The 20,570-nt window shown below is 39.0% G+C and overlaps 1 protein-coding gene across 1 annotated transcript in view; it reads right to left on the bottom strand.

Annotated features, from left to right (window-relative positions):
• The window catches only part of spg11 (SPG11 vesicle trafficking associated, spatacsin), a 41,041-nt gene that overhangs the window by 16,878 nt on the left and 3,593 nt on the right, over positions 1 to 20,570 (bottom strand). The window contains exons 7-25 of the mRNA XM_052119570.1: positions 18,472 to 18,617; positions 18,115 to 18,247; positions 13,732 to 13,887; positions 13,478 to 13,653; positions 12,446 to 12,622; positions 12,241 to 12,312; positions 9,943 to 10,070; positions 9,658 to 9,833; positions 8,926 to 9,136; positions 8,603 to 8,812; positions 8,394 to 8,500; positions 7,155 to 7,300; positions 5,128 to 5,292; positions 4,933 to 4,999; positions 4,624 to 4,789; positions 2,922 to 3,130; positions 2,732 to 2,840; positions 372 to 531; positions 26 to 283 (exon numbers count right to left, since the gene is read on the bottom strand). Of these exons, the coding sequence (XP_051975530.1) occupies positions 26 to 283; positions 372 to 531; positions 2,732 to 2,840; positions 2,922 to 3,130; positions 4,624 to 4,789; positions 4,933 to 4,999; positions 5,128 to 5,292; positions 7,155 to 7,300; positions 8,394 to 8,500; positions 8,603 to 8,812; positions 8,926 to 9,136; positions 9,658 to 9,833; positions 9,943 to 10,070; positions 12,241 to 12,312; positions 12,446 to 12,622; positions 13,478 to 13,653; positions 13,732 to 13,887; positions 18,115 to 18,247; positions 18,472 to 18,617 (2,972 nt within the window). The remainder of the gene's footprint in view (positions 1 to 25; positions 284 to 371; positions 532 to 2,731; positions 2,841 to 2,921; positions 3,131 to 4,623; positions 4,790 to 4,932; positions 5,000 to 5,127; positions 5,293 to 7,154; positions 7,301 to 8,393; positions 8,501 to 8,602; positions 8,813 to 8,925; positions 9,137 to 9,657; positions 9,834 to 9,942; positions 10,071 to 12,240; positions 12,313 to 12,445; positions 12,623 to 13,477; positions 13,654 to 13,731; positions 13,888 to 18,114; positions 18,248 to 18,471; positions 18,618 to 20,570) is intronic.

The raw sequence follows: 20,570 nt of genomic DNA, 5'->3' as shown, positions 1-20,570 counted from the left end.
CAATTAGCCTCTTAGATCTACAAACCTGGTGACATGCGGCCAGCACTGATAGAGGAGGACTGTGCTGACGGACGGCTTCAGACAGCAGGTATCTCCAGGGACTGGGTTTCTCTTGGCTCTGCAGCAGCACCTGGAACAGTTCTCTGGGGGGATTGGAGCTCTCGTCTCTGGGGAAAGAGCTGACGGTGTTCCCCTGAACCTCCAGAGTCTTATGAAGATCTTGGAACGCCAATGAAATGTGGGACTGAAGAGCTGGATTGAAACCGTCAGCCAGACAGCTCACCTGGACAACCCAGCAGAACAGATTTATTATGCGATCCTAAACGAGCATTCAGAAGACAGTATTCATGTTGATCTGTAAGCAGATGCACCTGTTCGAGAGGGTAATTGTGCAGCTGTACAAACAGCAGGAAGTTGAGCCACTTTCCGTCATGTGCACAGTCCCGAGGGTAGGCGGGGCTTAGAGGAAGTGCGTGGAAGTGACAAAACTGGACAGGAAGTGCCCACTCCTGCGCCGCATCGTACGACGACCTGATGAATACAGAGAGGAGGAGAAATGGCATTTTCAGATCTAAAAGACAATATTAGCCGCTCTAAAAGGACTCGAATTTTAAAACAGCTAGATGGTCTCAAGACATGTTTTTAAAGCAGTTTTTAACTTGACATGTCGTCATAAAACTCCTAAAAACAAAAGCTATATTTTAGGCTCCTATGGTCACATATAGACATCCTTTTTTGCTCAGAAACTCAATTTTCTTTAGGGATGTTGATAAACAATCATACACTATAACGACAAACTTTCTCACTATATTATATCGATACCTTTTTTTAACATTTTTATTGATTTAATATATAATGTTAAATGCAACCTTATAGTTATAATGTAAAATCAGACTTGTGATTGGTCTTTCATTTGTATCTTTATTTACTTGAATATAATAATATTTTTTATTATTAAATAATAATTATATTATGTATCAAATTATATATATATAAATAATTATAAAATTACTTTAATAATAATATATTGTTTTATTTATAAAAATTATAATATAATTATGTATTCAATTATAAACATTATTATAAAATTATTTTATATTTTTTACTTTAATATATTAATAAACAGTAATATTATATATGTACTATAAAATGCAACTTTATAGTTAGAAATGTTTGAATCAGTATTGTAATGGGTCACAATATATATTTATATTTTTACTTATATACTGAGTGTGTGTGTGTGTGTATATATAGTATTTTATTTTATTCCAACAGTCTTTATATTTAGGAGAGTATAATGTAAATTATATAATATAATTGTACTATATTACATTCTATATATAATACAAAAATGTTACCTTATAGTAAACATTTTTTAAATCAGAAATGAGATCAGTTTTTCAAACATTTATATTTTTATTTACTTATTTATTAACATTTACTAATTTTTGTTTACTTTAATATAATAAATATATTTTTTATAAAAAAATAATAAAATTATGTAAATATATTTTATATAAAAAATATAATAAAATTATGTATCAAAATATTTATAAAAAATATTCTACATTTATTTTATATTATTAAATATTTTTTACTTTAATATAATAATTTTTGTTTACTTTAAAATAATAATAATATATTCTTTAAAATAAAAAATTCTCAAAATGATGAATCAAAATATTTATAAAATTATAAAAAATATTCTAAATGTATTTTATATTATTACATATTTTATACTTTAATATAATAATTTTTGTTTACTTTCAAATAATAATATATTCTCCAAAATATTGATAACATTTTAAAATTTATTCTAAAATAAATTTTATATAATCATATATTTTTTTACTTTAATATAATAATATATATGTAATATCAAAATGCAACCTTACATTTAAAATTTTTAAATCAGTATTGTGATTGGCCTTTCATATAATCTATATTGTTTTATTTACTCATTTATACATATATGGCATATTCATCATGTTGTGGTAGTATACAGTATAATATATTATAATATAATACACTTAAATTACATATAATACGTTATAGTTAAATTAAAATCAGAATTGTGATAAGTGCTTATATTTGTTTTACAACGAGCTGATGAACCCATTAAAACTATAATGAAAAAAAATAGATATATAATTTTCAGACTGTTGTATCAATCAGTATTTTTGTCCCAATTTGGAACGCCCAATTCCAAATGCACACGAGTCCTCGTGGTGGCGTAGTGACTCGCCTCAATCCGGGTGGCGGAGGACGAATCTCAGTTGCCTCCACGTCTGAGCCCGTCAATCCGCGCAGCTCATCACATGACTTGTTGAGTGCGTTACCGTAGAAAACCGCTATTCTCCACGGCATCCACACACAACTCACCACACGCCCCACCGAGAGCGAGAACCACATTATAGCGACCACGAGGAGGTTACCCCATGTGCCTCTACCCTCCCTAGCAACCAGGCCAATCTGGTTGCTAAGGAGACCTGACTGGAGTCACTCAAACTCACGACTCCAGGTGTGATAGTCAGCGTCAATACTCGATGACATACCCAGACACACACTTGAAGCATTTTGTTAAAATGCAAAAATGTGTAAAACAAAAACTAGTGAGTGTGTGAAAAGTGTGTTTAATAGTTTATTTACCAATTGCAAGTTCAAAGGGCCAAAAGTGCCCATAGTTGATTAAATGGTGCAATATATTGATGCAAACCCAACAAATACTGACCGACTGACGCCTTTCTTTTCCAAACCGTCTCTGACTGCTGCTTCAAGATGAACCAACAACTCCTGAGCGGTGTGAACCTCGGATGAAACCAACTTACTGGCCTTCTCCACTGGAAGAGAGAAAGACATCAATGCAGACATTTGCTCAGGGTAAAACGATCCACATGGGAACCAACATTGTTTTGTCTTACCTAGCGTCTGTTTGAGTGATGTCACGTCTCCGTCCTCGCAGTTCTGACTCCACAGTTTGAGTACGAGGTTCAGTGATCTCACATCCACCCTCAGTTTGAGGCTACACACACCCAACAGCTCACAGAAACACACACACGCTGACGACACACACGCAGAGCTGAAGTTCAACAGGCCTAACGAGTACGCTTGATCCGCCGCCAGAGTCAACCTGACGAAGACAAACAGAGTCGAGACCTCTTAGAGACATTAGAGGTCTGATTGTGACTTGTATGACATTTACAGCGTTTGTATTCAAATCTCTTTCTCCGGTAACTCAGATAACCCGCTCTGTAAAACTGTGCTGAGAGGTTGGCGCTGTTTTGGCGGCACGAGCGGGACCTACACAATATTCGGCAGGTGGTTTTAATGTTATGGCTGATCAGGAGGTCTGGGTATCTCTGTGGTAAAGATGCTGGCTACCACACGTGGAGTTCGCTAGTTCGACTCCAGGACGTGCTGAGTGACTCCAGCCAGGTCTCCTTAGCAACCAAATTGGCCCGGTTGCTAGGGAGGGTAGAGTCACATGGGGTAACCTCCTCGTGGTCACTATAATGTGGTTCTCGCTCTCGGTGGGGCATGTGGTGAGTTGTGCGGGGATGCCGCGGAGAATAGCGTGAAGCCTCCACACGCGCTACGTCTCCACGGTAACTCGCTCGACAAGTCACGTGATAAGATGCGCGGATTGACGGCGCATTTGGAATTGGGCGTTACAAATTGGGGAGGAAATAAAAATAAATATGTTGTGTTATACAGTATGTGTATATATATATAACTATATTAGTGCTTCTGAAGTTAATTACCTATATAATGCGTTAACACAAACTTTGTTGAACGCCACAAATTGTTTTAACGCCGTTAATGCGTAATATGACCCTTTGAATAAACTGTAGCTCTTGATTGAAGCGAGTCAATTCTCAGAAACGCTAATGCTAATGCTAATGTCACATGCATTGCCGTCGAGGAAACAGATGTTGGGAGACATTATGCTAATACTTGCAGAATGAACACGCCCGCAAAGCACAGATAGCGCTCGGTAGTCTTACAATCCATCCGTCCATCCATCTTCAACCGCTTATCCAAAGTCGGGTCGCGGGGGCAGCTGCTCCAGCAGGGGGCGTCAAACTTCCCTATCCCGAGCCACATTAACCAGCTCTGACTGGGGGACCCCGAGGCGTTCCCAGGCCAGTGTGGAGATGTAATCTCTCCACCTAATCCTGGGTCTTCCCCGAGGCCTCCTCCCAGCTGGACGTGCCTGAAACACCTCCCTAGGGAGGCGGCCAGGGGGCATCCTTACCAGATGCCCAAACCACCTCAACTGACTCCTTTCGACGCAAAGGAGCAGCGGCTCTACTCCGAGCTCCTCACGGATGACTGAGCTCCTCACCCTATCTCTAAGGGAGAAGCCCGCCACCCTTCTGAGGAAGCCCTTATAGTCTTATAATACAATATAATATTGTAACTTTATTTATTGCATGTTACTATCAATATTGGTATATTTGGCGTAGAATACAGAAGTAAATCTAATGAAATGCAAATCTAGTTTAAAAATGCGAACGAACATTTTGCAAATACTAGATTTTCATGACGAATGTGTAATTATCAAGTCAGTCTGGAAACGTCTTTATATCGGTTGTTTGTTGCTGTATTGAGTGTTGAACTCACTGTAGCTTCACATCACTGCAGTTGACGAGATGTTGCACGATAAAAACACCGTAGGCGAACGACGGCCTGCCGTGACGCAGATAATACAGGAAGTCCAGGTTCTCGATTAGAGCATATTTACTGACGAGATGAGAGCTGGAGAAATGGGGCGGCTCGCTCGACGATTCTGCAACATAAGAGACAAGCGACAAATTAGTGCATAGTTGAGTGTAATCAGACAATGACATCTGGTGATGCACGAGCATATTGCGCCAGCCCAAAAAACCCATATGTGGTGTCGTACAACTTTCGTAACGTGTCAAAGCTTACCGGTGCAGCCCACGGCATTGGCCGACTGCCACCCGAAGAGCTTGGAGGAATCCAACGGATGCAAAGACTACACAAAGAGACACAAACACACACTCATTGTGTACATTATCCATCTAAATGGTATTGAATGCAAGCGGTGTTTAAAGTCAATGCAAGTGTTTGCCAGAACAAAGACATTTCATATTGTAATAATACCTGCATGAGGTGGTACAGTGATATATCACAGACGCTGGCCCCACGGGGGCCACTCGGAGGGAACAGGGCCATTTTAAGTTTAGGATACGCGCTCAGGGCCATTCTCAAAAGCTGAGGGTCGACACTACTCAAAGGGTCATGACCTCTCTCTCCCTCTCGCATTGCCTGCAAACAGAAACATGTTCACATAATAATGTTCTTTCTTAAATAGAATTGCAATCGGTTTGAGGATTGTCCCAACATAACCGCATTTGCTTAACCAGTGTTTTGGGGCGGGGCTATGAGTTTGTTCAACCAATGGAAGAAAGGGGGAGTGTCATTATATCTGCAATTCTGTTTGCCGATGCTAATTGTACAAAAATGACACACTTTAAAACTTTGTAAATCAACATTCAGTTCCATAATTACTTCAATAACGTGAAAAATGTTGTGTTGATACCACAAAGCGATCACAAGTTACAACACTACAAATATAATGTATCATAGTGTCCAAAAACATCTCCAAACAAATAAAAGATAATAATTGTACATAAGAACTAATTACACATGCAAACACAACAATGACTAAAGGTTTGCATAGCATGCAGACATGATTTTAGTCATGAGATTTCACACAATGAGTTTCATTCTGTGTCATTTGAGTCATCATTGAGTCTGTGTCGTGTATTTGGCGCCATCTCCTGGTGGCCATATGTAACTTTGTGCTTCATGTGGATTATCTAATGATCTATACATCTAATTATCTTGTGTGTGGACTCCATTGAAAGATAATCACAGACTCTAAATAATGATATGTGATATTTTATGTTACTTTTATTTTTCTTTTATTTGAAGTGATAATGCTGCATATAAGCAACACTAGCATCATTCTCAAAGATATATTTAGCTATTACTCGCTATATTTGTATCTGTGAGTAAAACAAATTGTCTGGCTGTATTTTACTCTTTGAGATCTTTCCAACAACATATGAGACATGGATATTTGATCAGTTTGATGTTTTTACTGATTGCAATAATATATACAGTGCAAAATAAATTATAAAAATGGAACATTTCTGATTTGTCTACCAATTTTAAAGCATTTGTTCAGTTTTAGTCATAATGCCCGCTTCTAAGCTTTCAAACGAAACCCATTTTGCACTGGTCAATTCTTTAGTTTCTAAAATATAGACGTTGGGGAATAAAATATATTCTTTAGAATAAGAGTGCAAAAGTGCCCACCCACTTTTTGGCCATGTTGGTTCTGGAAGTATTTTTCCCATTGGGATTTCATAAAATCCTCCATAAAAGAGTTGTAAGCCATGAAACAAACCAACCAGCTCAGAGGTGAATCACAACATCACAAACTTTGACTAGAAGCAAAAACGTATCCAAGACCGTGTACTTAACGTCTTAAATGAGGGAATGAACTACAATCCCATGAGGCATTGCGGATGACGTAATCAAATTAAAAACTATGGACAAATATAAAACTATTGATTTAAAGTTGATGATATCATTATAGGTGTAGAACAATTAATATAAATAGCTAAATATTAAGATATAAACAAATACATAAGTAGTTTCGCAGTGTATAATTGGAGTGGGCGGTCGCTGCAGAGCTCTTTTGCCGCACTTTGCTTATAGCGATTCTCTGACTGGTGGATCTCTCTTTAGGATTATGGGTAATGTAGTTCTTCTGCTAATATATACAATATTTAAAAAATGACGTTGAAATAATGCGGACTGACTGCTTTAACAGAAGCATATACCATCGGTTAACAACCTCGGAGTTCATGGTTAGTCTGTCTTTAGAGGTTTATAAGTTATTATCTTTATTTGCAATCAGTTTGAACAGCCCGACCGGACCCGACATAACAACATTGAATCAAGCAATGGCATTAGTTTGGGCAAGACTAAAAAAATAAGCAACGATGTTATTAGTTAACATTATTTTCCCCACCCACATGGCCTTGATTACATCAGCAGAAAATAAAAGATATTTCAAAGGTTTATTATTATTATTAGTAGTAGTAGTAGTTTCTGACCTGATCGATGCCGCCCGGTCTAAACATGATTGTAGACAGGGCGAGCAGACTGTGACCCTCCAGTAACATGCCGCTAATGCTCGCCTGACTTCCGGGCAACAGAACCTGCGCTCCAGTCAAACTCGCCTGGAAAACCCACTCTGGGTCTGAAAGAGAAGCGTTATCACAAATCCACTTAAGACACTCGGTTTATCGAAATTGTTTTTGAATTACAAGTCATTTCAACTGTGAAACACAATTCAGAAATTGACAGATCATGAATTTACTGGGGGGCGTTCACACAGGACACATTCATGTAAGATGTACGAATTTGACCGTTGCATCACATCTCGCTGTTTTATTATTATGCTGATACGACAAAGCAATCAAAAGTTACAACATTACAAATATAATTGATCATAGTGTCCAAAAACATCTCCAAACAAATAAAAGACAATAATTGTACATAAGAACTAATTACACATGCAAACACAACAATGACTAAAGGTTTGCATAGCATGCAGACATGATTTTAGTCATGAGATTTCACAGAATGAGTTTCATTCTGTGTCATTTGAGTCATCATTGAGTCTGTGTCGTGTATTTGGCGCCATCTCCTGGTGGCCATATGTAACATTGTGCTTCATGTGGATTATCTAATGATCTATACATCTGATTATCTTGTGTGTGGACTCATTTGAAAGATAATCACCATTTCTAAGTAACGGCGTGTGACACTTTATGTTCCGTAAATTTTCCGTGAAGTTACAAATGAAAACGCGGCATATAAGCAACATCAACATAATAGTCAAAGACATATAATTAGCTGTTACTCGTTATATTTGTATCTGTGAGTAAAACAAATAGTCAGGTTGTATTTTACTCTTTGTGAGCTTTCCAACAACATATGACACATATGATGCTTTTACTGATTATAATAATACGTGCAGTGCAATTTTTTTAAATAAATGATTAAAACGGACATTTCAGATTTTTCTGCAAATTTCAAAGCACTTGTTCAGTTTTGGTCATATTGTCTACATGCATTGGAAAGTAGAGCTTCTAAACTTTCAAATGATACCAATTTTGTGTTGGTTAAGACTGTAGTTATTAATATTTTGACGATTATATTGTCATGATGTCGTTGTACTTATATACATCCAAGTCTGACCAAAACATATGGTCAAATTGAGAAGACCAAACAGCTATTAAAAGCAACTTTTATGACTTCAGGGAGCTATATTTACAAAAACACTCCACCTTTGAGGTCTCTAGTGATTCTCTGTAATTTCAGCATCATTTCAAACCAGGGAAAACTCTCGAACAGGTTCTTGTCAGTCAGAACGGCACAATTCCCTGGAGTTAGCCTGTTTGATAGATGCATGAAACAAAAAAATACAGCAGAAATCCAATTTAATTATTTGTCTTAATCTAACGAGTTTAGAGTAAACTTCAGTCACATGACTCACCTGTAGTGCTCCAGGTATGTATAGAGCAGGTACCGCATGTTGTTCTCCAGACAGTGTAGAATGAATCGATGGTGGAACTCTTGCCCCTGTGAAGAAGGGAATTGTGGGACGGGGGGTTCGCTTCCACCCTGCATCACTCCTCCAGCTTGGCCCAGTCGCCATAGCAACTGCTCAAAATCATCCAACTCTGATTGGACAAACAACCCCTGGCTAAACACAAACAGGAATGGATTCATTGTTGCGAAAAGACAGGGCTAATATAAGTTTGTTTTGATGATGTCATTTTTGTATGAGGCATTTCAAAACAGTAAAATTGTTCCCACCGAGCGAGCAGGTCCAGGATTTGATTGCGCAGATATTCTCCGCAGTGGGTGTTGTGGTTGATGATGTTTGGCGTCAGCGCAGGCCAGTGGTGGGCAGCACTGGTCTGTCCGTCTGCTGTTGTCGTACAGCAAACCCATGCCGTCGCTCGCGCAGAATCATGAAGGGAGGTGAGATACGACCACAACATGACAGGATCACATGATCCCAGAGCTACAACACAACCAGAATAAAACATCATATAAAGCAACATAACAAAAGAAAACTTGTGTCTTGAAACTGGATTAATCTCACAGCATCTAGGTTAATTCATTTATGATAGAAATAAAAATATGTTGCATTCCAATTTAGGACCATAATAATATTGTGAGTCATGAAAATTAATTCAAATTGTTTTTATTAAAATGAGCATAACCCCATACATGCTCTGACCTTCACTTCACACAAACATTAACACCTCCTGCAACCCCGTCTCGTGAACAGTTAAAACTGCCCCATTGAGCAATTATTTCTAATGAACAGATGCAGCCATTTTTATTTCACGTCAGTCAAATTCGATCTTTCATAAAAAATTTTGACGTTATCGTTTTTCGTTTATGGTAACTTAGAAGTAGTCTGTATGTTAAGCAGATTGAGTGGAATTAATTGCTTAAATTTGAGTAGAAGAAGAGACATTTTATTACATTTCTCCCTTGTAAACACTTAATAAAAGTGATTCGATTAGTTCAACTCACGGGAGTCCTGCAGTCTGGACAGTAGAATAGAGTTCTGCGTGTCTTTGTCCCAGTTTCTGACCCAGTCCAGACGCACAGACTCCAGTAAAGAGCTGGAGGACGACGGCGCTGACTCCTGCATGATCTTCTCCAGCAGTCTTCTGCTCTGAGGGTCAGACCAGGTCATCTGCACAACCCTGGACACAAGAACCAAGAATTCAAGACCCGTTCCTCCTCTATACATCTTTTCCTGTGCTCTATAATATTGCATAAAAAGTTAGAACCGAATGAGGCGTCTGACATCACCTGTTGGTGTCCAGAGGGTTCGAGCATCGTTTCGCAGGTGTGGCGCACAAGTTCTCGATGGTTTTGATGAACGCCACCTGCTCCAGTTCTTCACCCGAGAGATAATTCTGCTTCTGTAGCTCTTCAACCTGAGAACGACCATCATTAACAACACGTCAAATGTACTTTTCACAACACACGTAGTTACAAAGACGTTTTAACTATAAAGTCTTTAAAGTGACTGTGGTGGTGGGGGCGTGGTCATGTGTCTGTTTGCGGGAGAGAGGGCGTGGCTCAACAAGCGTGATCTCTAACAGCTGTTTCTTGTTACAGTGATAGTGGGGAGAGGCCTCAAAAGCAGCCGAAAATGCCGGACAGCTGAGAGAGAGACGCACGTGGCTGCGTTGTGTGTTTCATGTTTTATGTTGGTTTAAATTTGTTAACTATTAAACTTTATGTTGACGGTTCAGCCGGTTCCCGCCTCCTCCTGGCCCGTCCTTATACGGTTACAGTGGTGCCGAAGCCCGGGAAGGAGGAGGGATGCGCTGTCACAGAGTTCTCGGGATGGGCGAGGAGGCGCGTGTCCTCCAGGTGCCTCCTCGGGATGGGCGAGCAGGCGGCGGGTCCTCCAGGTGCCTCCTCGGGATGGGCGAGGAGGCGGCGGGTCCTCCAGGTGCCTCCTCGGGATGGGCGAGGAGGCGGCGGGTCCTCCAGGTGCCTCCTCGGGATGGGCGAGGAGGCGGCGGGTCCTCCAGGTGCCTCCTCGGGATGGGCGAGGAGGTGCGGGTCCTGTAGGTGCCTCCTCGGGATGGGCGAGGAGGCGGCAGGTCCTCCAGGTGCAGGAGAACTCGCTGCCGTCTGCCAGAGGGCGGAGCAGTTGTATTTAAGTACCAATTCTATTCAGTGTTCGGATTAGAGGTCGACCGATATATCGGTTTTACTGATTAATCTGTCTGCCAAATGCATAAATGCAATAGTTGGCACGTTTCCATAGTCACATTTGTCTTTGCATGCCCTTAGTTAGTTTTAGGAACTATCGGTTATCGGCAAAAGTCAAATCCAGATAGTTACCGATAGTTTCACTTTAGGACTCTACCGCTAGTCCGGCTTGGTTCTACAGTATGATAGTATTTATATAAATAAGACTGTGGCAGGGCGGAGGTCGGGAGAGAGAGATTGTTTATGGACATGTCCGTCATATGTGTGTGTTTGTCTTTTGTTTAACTTGTTAATTAAAACTATTATTTATATTATCAAGCTGGTTCTCGCCGCCTCCTTTCCCTTGAACTACGTTACACTGGTGCCGAAATCCGGGAAGGAGCAGGGATACGCCGTAGTAGAGTTCTCGCCGCTACCGTCTACCCCAATGGAGCAGCCGCATCTGCCGGGGGACGAGGAGCCCAGCCGCCTGAAGCAGACGATGGCCGCCGACCGTGAGGGGAGATGGGGCTCCTAGCCGACCGCCTGGAGCGGTCAGGGCCGCTGCCAGGGGCGGACTCGCCGCTGAAACGCGGCGGAGTTTGAGACCGCCGACCGCGAGCGGGGAGGGGCTCGCTGCCGACTGCCTGGAGCGGGAGAACCGCTGCCAGGGGCGGGGGAGACCCCTTCTGTTCCCCGAGAATGCAGCGGGGCGTTCCATCTGCCAGGGGCTGGAGGACTGCCTCCGATCCGCCCAGAGAGGCGCGGCTGTCATCCGATAGAGGGTGGAGGAGTGGCTGAGGGACAAGCTGCGGCGTATCGGAGAACTGGCGAGTAAGAGTTTTTTCTATCTCTCTCTCTCTCTCACTGCCGCTCTGCGTTGGCCTTTTCCCTCTTTTAAATTTTACAGTGTTGTTTGGGGGGGTTCTACACTGTTACAGGAAGTTCCCCCCCAGTTTAATTATTTAAGTTTCCCTCCCCTTGTCCCCTCCCTCGTCCAGGTAGACGGGGACGACTTGCCGGCAGACGCGCCTTAGGTCACGCCCTCCCCCAGGGAAAGGGGGGGGGGGGTGTACGTCATGCTGGGGGCTCCACAGCCTGAGAGAACGAGAGAGGAATGTGGCAGGGCGGAGGGCGGGGCCGGGTCGTGATCCTACACACCCGGTCCCGTATTAGGCTAATCAAGCCTCCGAGGTCGACTGCAGAGGATCATACGGGAGAGAGAGATCGTTTACGGACATGTCCGTCATGTGTGTGTGTTTGTCTTTTGTTTGTAGCTGTCGTATTTGCTCGCGGTCAGATGAGTACACTCATAAAGGCAACACAGTTGTATGTTTGTGCCCATAATTGTAAGGAAAGACTGCTTCCCATCTATTGTTTTATTCTACTGGACGTACTCACCATGAAGGCTCTTAGATCCCGATCAGAAGTGTAAACACAGATACTGTGAAGCTGCTCTTTCACATTAAACCCCTGAAATGAGACACATTCAGTTCTATTTCCACATAAGATACCATTTAAGTATATTTTACTATTTTGCATCAACCAAACGACCTTAAGTGAATTATTTTCATTGAGAGTTTACAGTGAGCATGTGTGAGTGTACCATGTTTGTGAGCAGTATTTTGGCCCGCTGCAGATCTCTGACAGTGAGACAGTTAAAGGTGTGTCTCAGTCCAGTCTGTCTGATGTCGTCCAGACTGCATTCAACAGAACCGCGTCTGCGCAGGTATGCCTGCGCTTGTGGGATCTGTCTGCTCAATACAGCACTCTGGACAACTTCCTGAAACACAAACACAGAACAAAAGACTACATTGGTCGTGGTTTATGCTTTTGATTCAAAAGAATCGGTTCATCAGAGTCATTCTTTCGGGAATCAGACTACATTGGTCGTGGTTTATGCTTTTGATTCAAAAGAATCGGTTCATCAGAGTCATTCTTTCGGGAATCAGACTACATTGGTCGTGGTTTATGCTTTTGATTCAAAAGAATCGGTTCATCAGAGTCATTCTTTCGGGAATCAGACTACATTGGTCATTGTTTTTGATTCAAAAGAATCGGTTCATCAGAGTCATTCGTTCGGGAATCAGACTACATTGGTCATTGTTTGTGATTCAAAAGAATCGGTTCATCAGAGTCATTCATTCGGGAATCAGAATACATTGGTCGTGGTTTTTGTTTCAAAAGAATCGGTTCATCAGAGTCATTCGTTCGGGAATCAGACTACATTGGTCATTGTTTTTGATTCAAAAGAATCGGTTCATCAGAGTCATTTATTCGTGGTTTATGTTTTTGATTCAAATGAATCGGTTCATAAGAGTCATTCGTTTGTGAATCAGACTACATTGTCGTGGTTTATGTTTTTGATTCAAATGAATCGGTTCATAAGAGTCATTCGTTTGTGAATCAGACTACATTGGTCGTGGTTTATGTTTTTGATTCAAATGAATCGGTTCATAAGAGTCATTCTTTTGAGAATCAGATTACATTGGTCGTGGTTTATGTTTTTGATCCAAAAGAACCGGCACATTAGAATCATTCGTTCGAGAATCAGACTTCACTCTTTTTGATACATAATAACTGGTACAATCAAGTGGACCGAGTCAATCGAGACTGGTGTAAATAGTTTAACACTGACCTCATCAGACAGCGACTGCCACTCTTGTTCTGCGGCTGTGTTTGGCAGGATGACGGGAGATATGAGGTTCTGAATGTCGCCCCCTTCTGGCCAGGGAAACTTCTTCATGAATCCGCGCAGGTCTGAGATATAGTGGTCTAAAATCTGCACACACTCCTGCAGGTGTGCATCCAACTCTGGAAAGAGAGGACAGACATGTTTGTTCAGACGTAACATACACATAGAGAAAGTGTTCGTTAGCGAGGATGTTTTACCGTGTGCTCCGGTGAGCAGGACTCTGGTTTGCATGTTGAGAAAGTTTAGCGCGATACTGAGCAGCTGTTCACAGAACTGTCGACTCTGGGCCTCCGTGTGCGTGTCCCGTATCGCAGAACAAAGCAAATCCAACGCTGGACAGAGAGCTTGAACATCTGAAACACAAACACACGTTTATTTGGCTGTGTACATTTCTATATAAAGCTAATTATAATATGTATTAATGAACACAGACCTTTAAAAAGAGCAAACTCATAAGGGTTTACACTTGTTGTGCTTTTAGTTATTGATTCAAAATAACCGGTTCATAAGAATAATTTGTTCGGGAATCAGACTACACTTGTCGTGATTTTAGTTATTGATTCAAAATAACCGGTTCATAAGAATAATTTGTTCGGGAATCAGACTACACTTGTCGTGCTTTTAGTTATTGATTCAAAATAACCGGTTCATAAGAATAATTTGTTCGGGAATCAGACTACACTTGTCGTGATTTTAGTTATTGATTCAAAATAACCGGTTCATAAGAGTCATTTGTTCAGGAATCAGACTACACTTGTCGTGCTTTTTGTTATTGAATCAAAATAACCGGTTCATAAGAGTCATTTGTTCAGGAATCAGACTACACTTGTCGTGCTTTTTGTTATTGAATCAAAATAACCAGTTCATAAAGAGCCATTTGTTCGGGAATCAGACTACACTTGTCGTGCTTTTAGTTATTGATTCAAAATAACCGGTTCATAAGAGTCATTTGTTCAGGAATCAGACTACACTTGTCGTGCTTTTAGTTATTGATTCAAAATAACCAGTTCATAAAGAGTCATTTGTTCAGGAATCAGACTACACTTGTCGTGATTTTAGTTACTGATTCAAAATAACCGGTTCATAAGAGTCATTTGTTCAGGAATCAGACTACACTTGTCGTGTTTTTAGTTATTGAATCAAAATAACCAGTTCATAAAGAGTCATTTGTTCGGGAATCAGACTACACTTGTCGTGCTTTTAGTTATTGATTCAAAATAACCGGTTCATAAGAGTCATTTGTTCAGGAATCAGACTAGACTTGTCGTGCTTTTTGTTATTGAATCAAAATAACCGGTTCATAAAGAGTCATTTGTTCAGGAATCAGACTACACTTGTCGTGCTTTTAGTTATTGATTCAAAATAACCGGTTCATAAGAGTCATTTGTTCAGGAATCAGACTACACTTGTCGTGCTTTTTGTTATTGAATCAAAATAACCGGTTCATAAAGAGTCATTTGTCCGGGAATCAGACTACACTTGTCGTGCTTTTTGTTATTAATTCAAAATAACCGGTTCATAAAGAGTCATTTGTTCAGGAATCAGACAACACTTGACGTGCTTTTAGTTACTGATTCAAAATAACCGGTTCATAAGAGTCATTTGTTCGGGAATCAGAATACACTTGTCGTGCTTTTAGTTATTGATTCAAAATAACCGGTTCAAAAGAGTCATTTGTTCGGGAATCAGAATGCACTTGTCGTGCTTTTAGTTATTGATTCAAAATAACCAGATCAAAAGAGTCATTTGTTCGGGAATCAGATTTCACCTGTCGTGCTTTTTGTTATTGAATCAAAATAACCGGTTCATAAGAGTCATTTGTTCGGGAATCAGACTACACTTGTCGCGCTTTTAGTTATTGAATCAAAATAACCGGTTCATAAAGAGTCATTTGTTCGGGAATCAGAATACACTTGTCATTCTTTTAGTTATTGACTCAAAATAACCGGTTCATAAGAGTCATTTGTTCAGGAATCAGACTACACTTGTCATGTTTTAGTTATTAATTCAAAATAACCGGTTCATAAAGAGTCATTTGTTCGGGAATCAGACTACACTTGTCATTCTTTTAGTTATTGATTCAAAATAACCGATTCATAAGAGTCATTTGTTCGGGAATCAGACTACACTTGTCGCGCTTTTAGTTATTGAATCAAAATAACCGGTTCATAAAGAGTCATTTGTTCGGGAATCAGAATACACTTGTCATTCTTTTAGTTATTGACTCAAAATAACCGGTTCATAAGAGTCATTTGTTCAGGAATCAGACTACACTTGTCATGTTTTAGTTATTAATTCAAAATAACCGTTCATAAAGAGTCATTTGTTCGGAATCAGACTACACTTGTCATTCTTTTAGTTATTGATTCAAAATAACCGATTCATAAGAGTCATTTGTCGGGAATCAGACTAGACTTGTCGTGCTTTTAGTTATTAATTCAAAATAACCGGTTCATAAGAGTCATTTGTTCAGGAATCAGACTACACTTGTCATGCTTTTAGTTATTGAATTCAAAATAACCGGTTCATAAAGAGTCATTTGTTCAGGAATCAGACTACACTTGTCATTCTTTTAGTTATTGATTCAAAATAACCGATTCATAAGAGTCATTTGTCGGGAATCAGACTAGACTTGTCGTGCTTTTTGTTATTAATTCAAAATAACCGGTTCATAAGAGTCATTTGTTCGGGAATCAGACTACACTTGTCGTGCTTTTAGTTATTAATTCAAAATAACGGGTTCATAAGAGTCATTTGTTCGGGAATCAGACTAGACTTGTCGTGCTTTTTGTTATTAATTCAAAATAACCGGTTCATAAGAGTCATTTGTTCGGGAATCAGACTACACTTGTCATTCTTTTAGTTATTGATTCAAAATAACCGATTCATAAGAGTCATTTGTCGGGAATCAGACTAGACTTGTCGTGCTTTTAGTTATTAATTCAAAATAACCGGTTCATAAGAGTCATTTGTTCAGGAATCAGACTACACTTGTCATGTTTTAGTTATTAATTCAAAATAACCGGTTCATAAAGAGTCATTTGTTCGGGAATCAGACTACACTTGTCATTCTTTTAGTTATTGATTCAAAATAACCGATTCATAAGAGTCATTTGTCGGGAATCAGACTAGACTTGTCGTGCTTTTTGTTATTAATTCAAAATAACCGGTTCATAAGAGTCATTTGTTCAGGAATCAGACTACACTTGTCGTGCTTTTAGTTATTAATTCAAAATAACGGGTTCATAAGAGTCATTTGTTCGGGAATCAGACTAGACTTGTCGTGCTTTTTGTTATTAATTCAAAATAACCGGTTCATAAGAGTCATTTGTTCGGGAATCAGAATACATTTGTCGTGCTTTTAGTTATTGATTCAAAATAACCGGTTCATAAGAGTCATTTGTTCTTGAATCAGAATACACTTGTCGTGCTTTTAGTTATTGATTCAAAATAACCGGTTCAAAAGAGTAATTTGTTCGGGAATCAGACTACACTTGTCATGCTTTTAGTTATTGATTCAAACTAACAGGTTCAAAAGAGTCATTTGTTCAGGAATCAGACTACACTTGTCATGCTTTTAGTTATTGATTCAAACTAACCGGTTCATAAGAGTCATTTGTTCGGGAATCAGACTACACTTGTCGTGCTTTAGTTATTGATTCAAATAACCGTTCATAAGAGTCATTTACGAATCAGAATACACTTGACGGCTTTTAGTATTGATTCAAAATAACGGTTCAAAAGAGTCAACTGTTGAATCGACTACTTGTCGTGCTTTTAGTTATTGATTCAAAATAACCGGTTCATAAGAGTCATTTTTTCAGGAATCAGACTAGACATTTCATGCTTTTTGTTATTGATTCAAAATAACCGGTTCATAAAGAGTCATTTGTTCGGGAATCAGAATAAACTGGTAACACTGTAATGATTATGATTTTATTTTTTTTGCATTTTCAGAATTTTTAAATCGATTTTGCATTCGATTTAATTTGAACAATTTTACAATTAAGAATGTCCCCAAATATCCTCAAAAGGTAGGCTTTTGTCAAATTGAACTCACTTTTAAACTAAAGTTATAGCCTAGTATGTACACACACTCACACACACTCACACACACGCTCACACATTTACTAAATGACAACATTATGATGACATAATAATAATAATAATGACAGCAGATTAACCCTAACTGTACCTCTAAATGAAAAAAACAACACATATTTATCGTTGAGGATGCTCCCGAAAGAATGTTGTCAGATTTAGCTCATTTTCAGAGACAATTTTATCTCCCAAGTAAACGCACATTGCACATTTCCTCCAGGCGGTTTCTCTAGATAAATCATCAGTCATCCATCTATAGTTGTGCTAACTCTGACATCTAATAAATCCACTTTGTCCTAAATCAACCCGTTCCTTCCTCTCCTCATCTCCTCTGTTCATACAAACTGTTTTTCCCCACATAGGTCATGAAACAAACTTTAATGAGGTCTTGAGCTAAAATAAGACCCTTGATGCTGCCTGTTAATGACCGAGATCTTCTGAAGTACTTTTAATGGTCTCATTAAAGAAGATGTTCTTACTCCTCAACTGGGTTTGGGTTGAGACGGCCGATGTTTGATTGGGAAGAACAAACCCAGATGGAGGAATCAAGATATTCTCTTTACTCTTAAAGAAGAAATCGACTGTGTCCAGCTGGTGGTTTTTCAGCCCAGCCTGAAATAAAGATGGAGAAAAATGTGATTTTTACTCTCCGAACCAGACTCTATATTAGTTTAGTGCTAGAAATAATCAAATAAACTACATTTATAATCCAATTAGTTGCAGTGATTTTGCTTCTGTTAAGCCTCTGCTTGATTTTGCATCCATGGTAAAATCACGGTAATGCACAGCTTTACTATATTATATTTTCATAATCTTTATAGAAGAATATAAAGGACCTGCAGAGCATGTATTGGTATTGAACAGCGCCCCCATGTGTTCAGATGACAGAGTGAGTCGACTGTTCCAGCGGTGCCGAAAACCATCAGTCTGTTCAGTAGTTCATCCTGAGTGACACAAAACAAAACCACAGACAGACCCGACACTACAACACACACACACACACACACACACACACGCACGCGACGCACGCGCACGCACGCACGCACACGTACACACACACACACACACGTGCACACACACACACACACACACACGTGCACACACACACACACACACAAACAAACACATACGGACACACAAACAAACAAACAAAACATGCACACACACACACACGCGCGCGCACAAGCACACAAACAAACACACAAAAACGCGCACACACACACACACACACAAACAAACACATGTGCGCACACAAAAAAACAAACATGCACACAAACACAAACAAACAAACACGCACACAGACAAACATGCACACATACACACACAAACACAAGCGCACACACACAAACACAAGCGCACACACACAAACATGCACACATACAAACACAAGCGCACACACACAAACAAAAGCGCAGACCCAAAATCACAGACGAACACGCAAACACACACACACACACACAAACAAACACACCCACAAACACAAACACAAGCGCAGACACAAACAAACACATATGAACATACAAACAAACACACACACACACACACACACACACACACACACACCACAAACACACAAACAAACACACCCACAAACACACAAACACACACACACACACACACACACAACACACCGACACACAAATACACCCACAAACACACACACACACACACACACACACACAACACACCCACAAATACACACACCCACACACACAAACACACACACACACACAAACACACACACACACAACACACACACAAACACACAAACACACACAAACACACCGACACACAAACACACCCACAAACAAACACACAATTAATTCTATGTTGAGTATGCTAGCTAGCGTATAACCTACACACTAACAAAGAAAGTACCATAGTAACACCATGTTTAGTGCAGCACAACGATGTTCTTTGAAGTATCTTGAGTACCATGTAAATAAGTAAATGCCATTATATTAGCACATGATACACCACTGACCTTTTCTGTGAGCTTCATCTTAAAATACGCTAGTTTGGTCAAACATGACTAGGTCACATTTCACCAGAAAACTATTTTGCATAAATAAAATAAAGATATTTTATTACAATGAAGATTGTTTGCACAGTAACATTATATTTAATGACATTTAAACATATTCTTATAACTGTCATGTGTATGGACATTCAAATATATTTATTTTGTTAGCAATCACTCAATACAATTTTAATCAAATTATTTACATGATGTGCCAATTAATTACTAAAATTAATCGCAATTAATTACATATATCAATATTTGCAATGGCACCCAAATTAAGATAATTTAATATAAGTTTAAGTAATTATAAACATAATATATCATAAACATGTAGATATATTTTGTTAGCTGTCAATCAATTAAAAATTTTAATAAAATTAATGTAATTTTGATTAATTACAGATATAAATATTTACTAAGGAAGGTCCCTAACAAAAGATAAAACATTTATAATTATAAACATAATATACAATTAATGCTTTTTTTCGTAGCTATATTTTGTTAGCTGTAAATCAATAAAACAATTATTTTATGATGTGTCGATTAATCAAATTAATCGCAATTAATCGCATATCAATATTTGCTGAGAAAAGCTCTCAAATAAAGAAATATAAAACATAAGTTTAAATAATTATAAATATAACAGGAAATTAACGTTTTTTTATTAGTTATATTTTGTTAGCTGACAATCAACTAATATTTTTAATCAAATTAATTATATGATGTGCCGATTAATTAGTCAAATTAATCGCAATTAATCGCCTATTTTAATGTTTACTGAGAAAGTCCCCCAAATAAATATAATTTAATGTCTAATATTTTAAATAATTATAAATAACAAATGATTTTTGTTAGCTGACGATTAAAATTAATTACATGATGCGCCGATTAGTCAATTTAATCGCAATTAAT

Source organism: Xyrauchen texanus, chromosome 46, assembly GCF_025860055.1.
Source record: "Xyrauchen texanus isolate HMW12.3.18 chromosome 46, RBS_HiC_50CHRs, whole genome shotgun sequence".
Taxonomy (NCBI): Eukaryota; Metazoa; Chordata; class Actinopteri; order Cypriniformes; family Catostomidae; genus Xyrauchen; species Xyrauchen texanus.
This window is presented reverse-complemented; position numbering and strand designations above follow the sequence as displayed.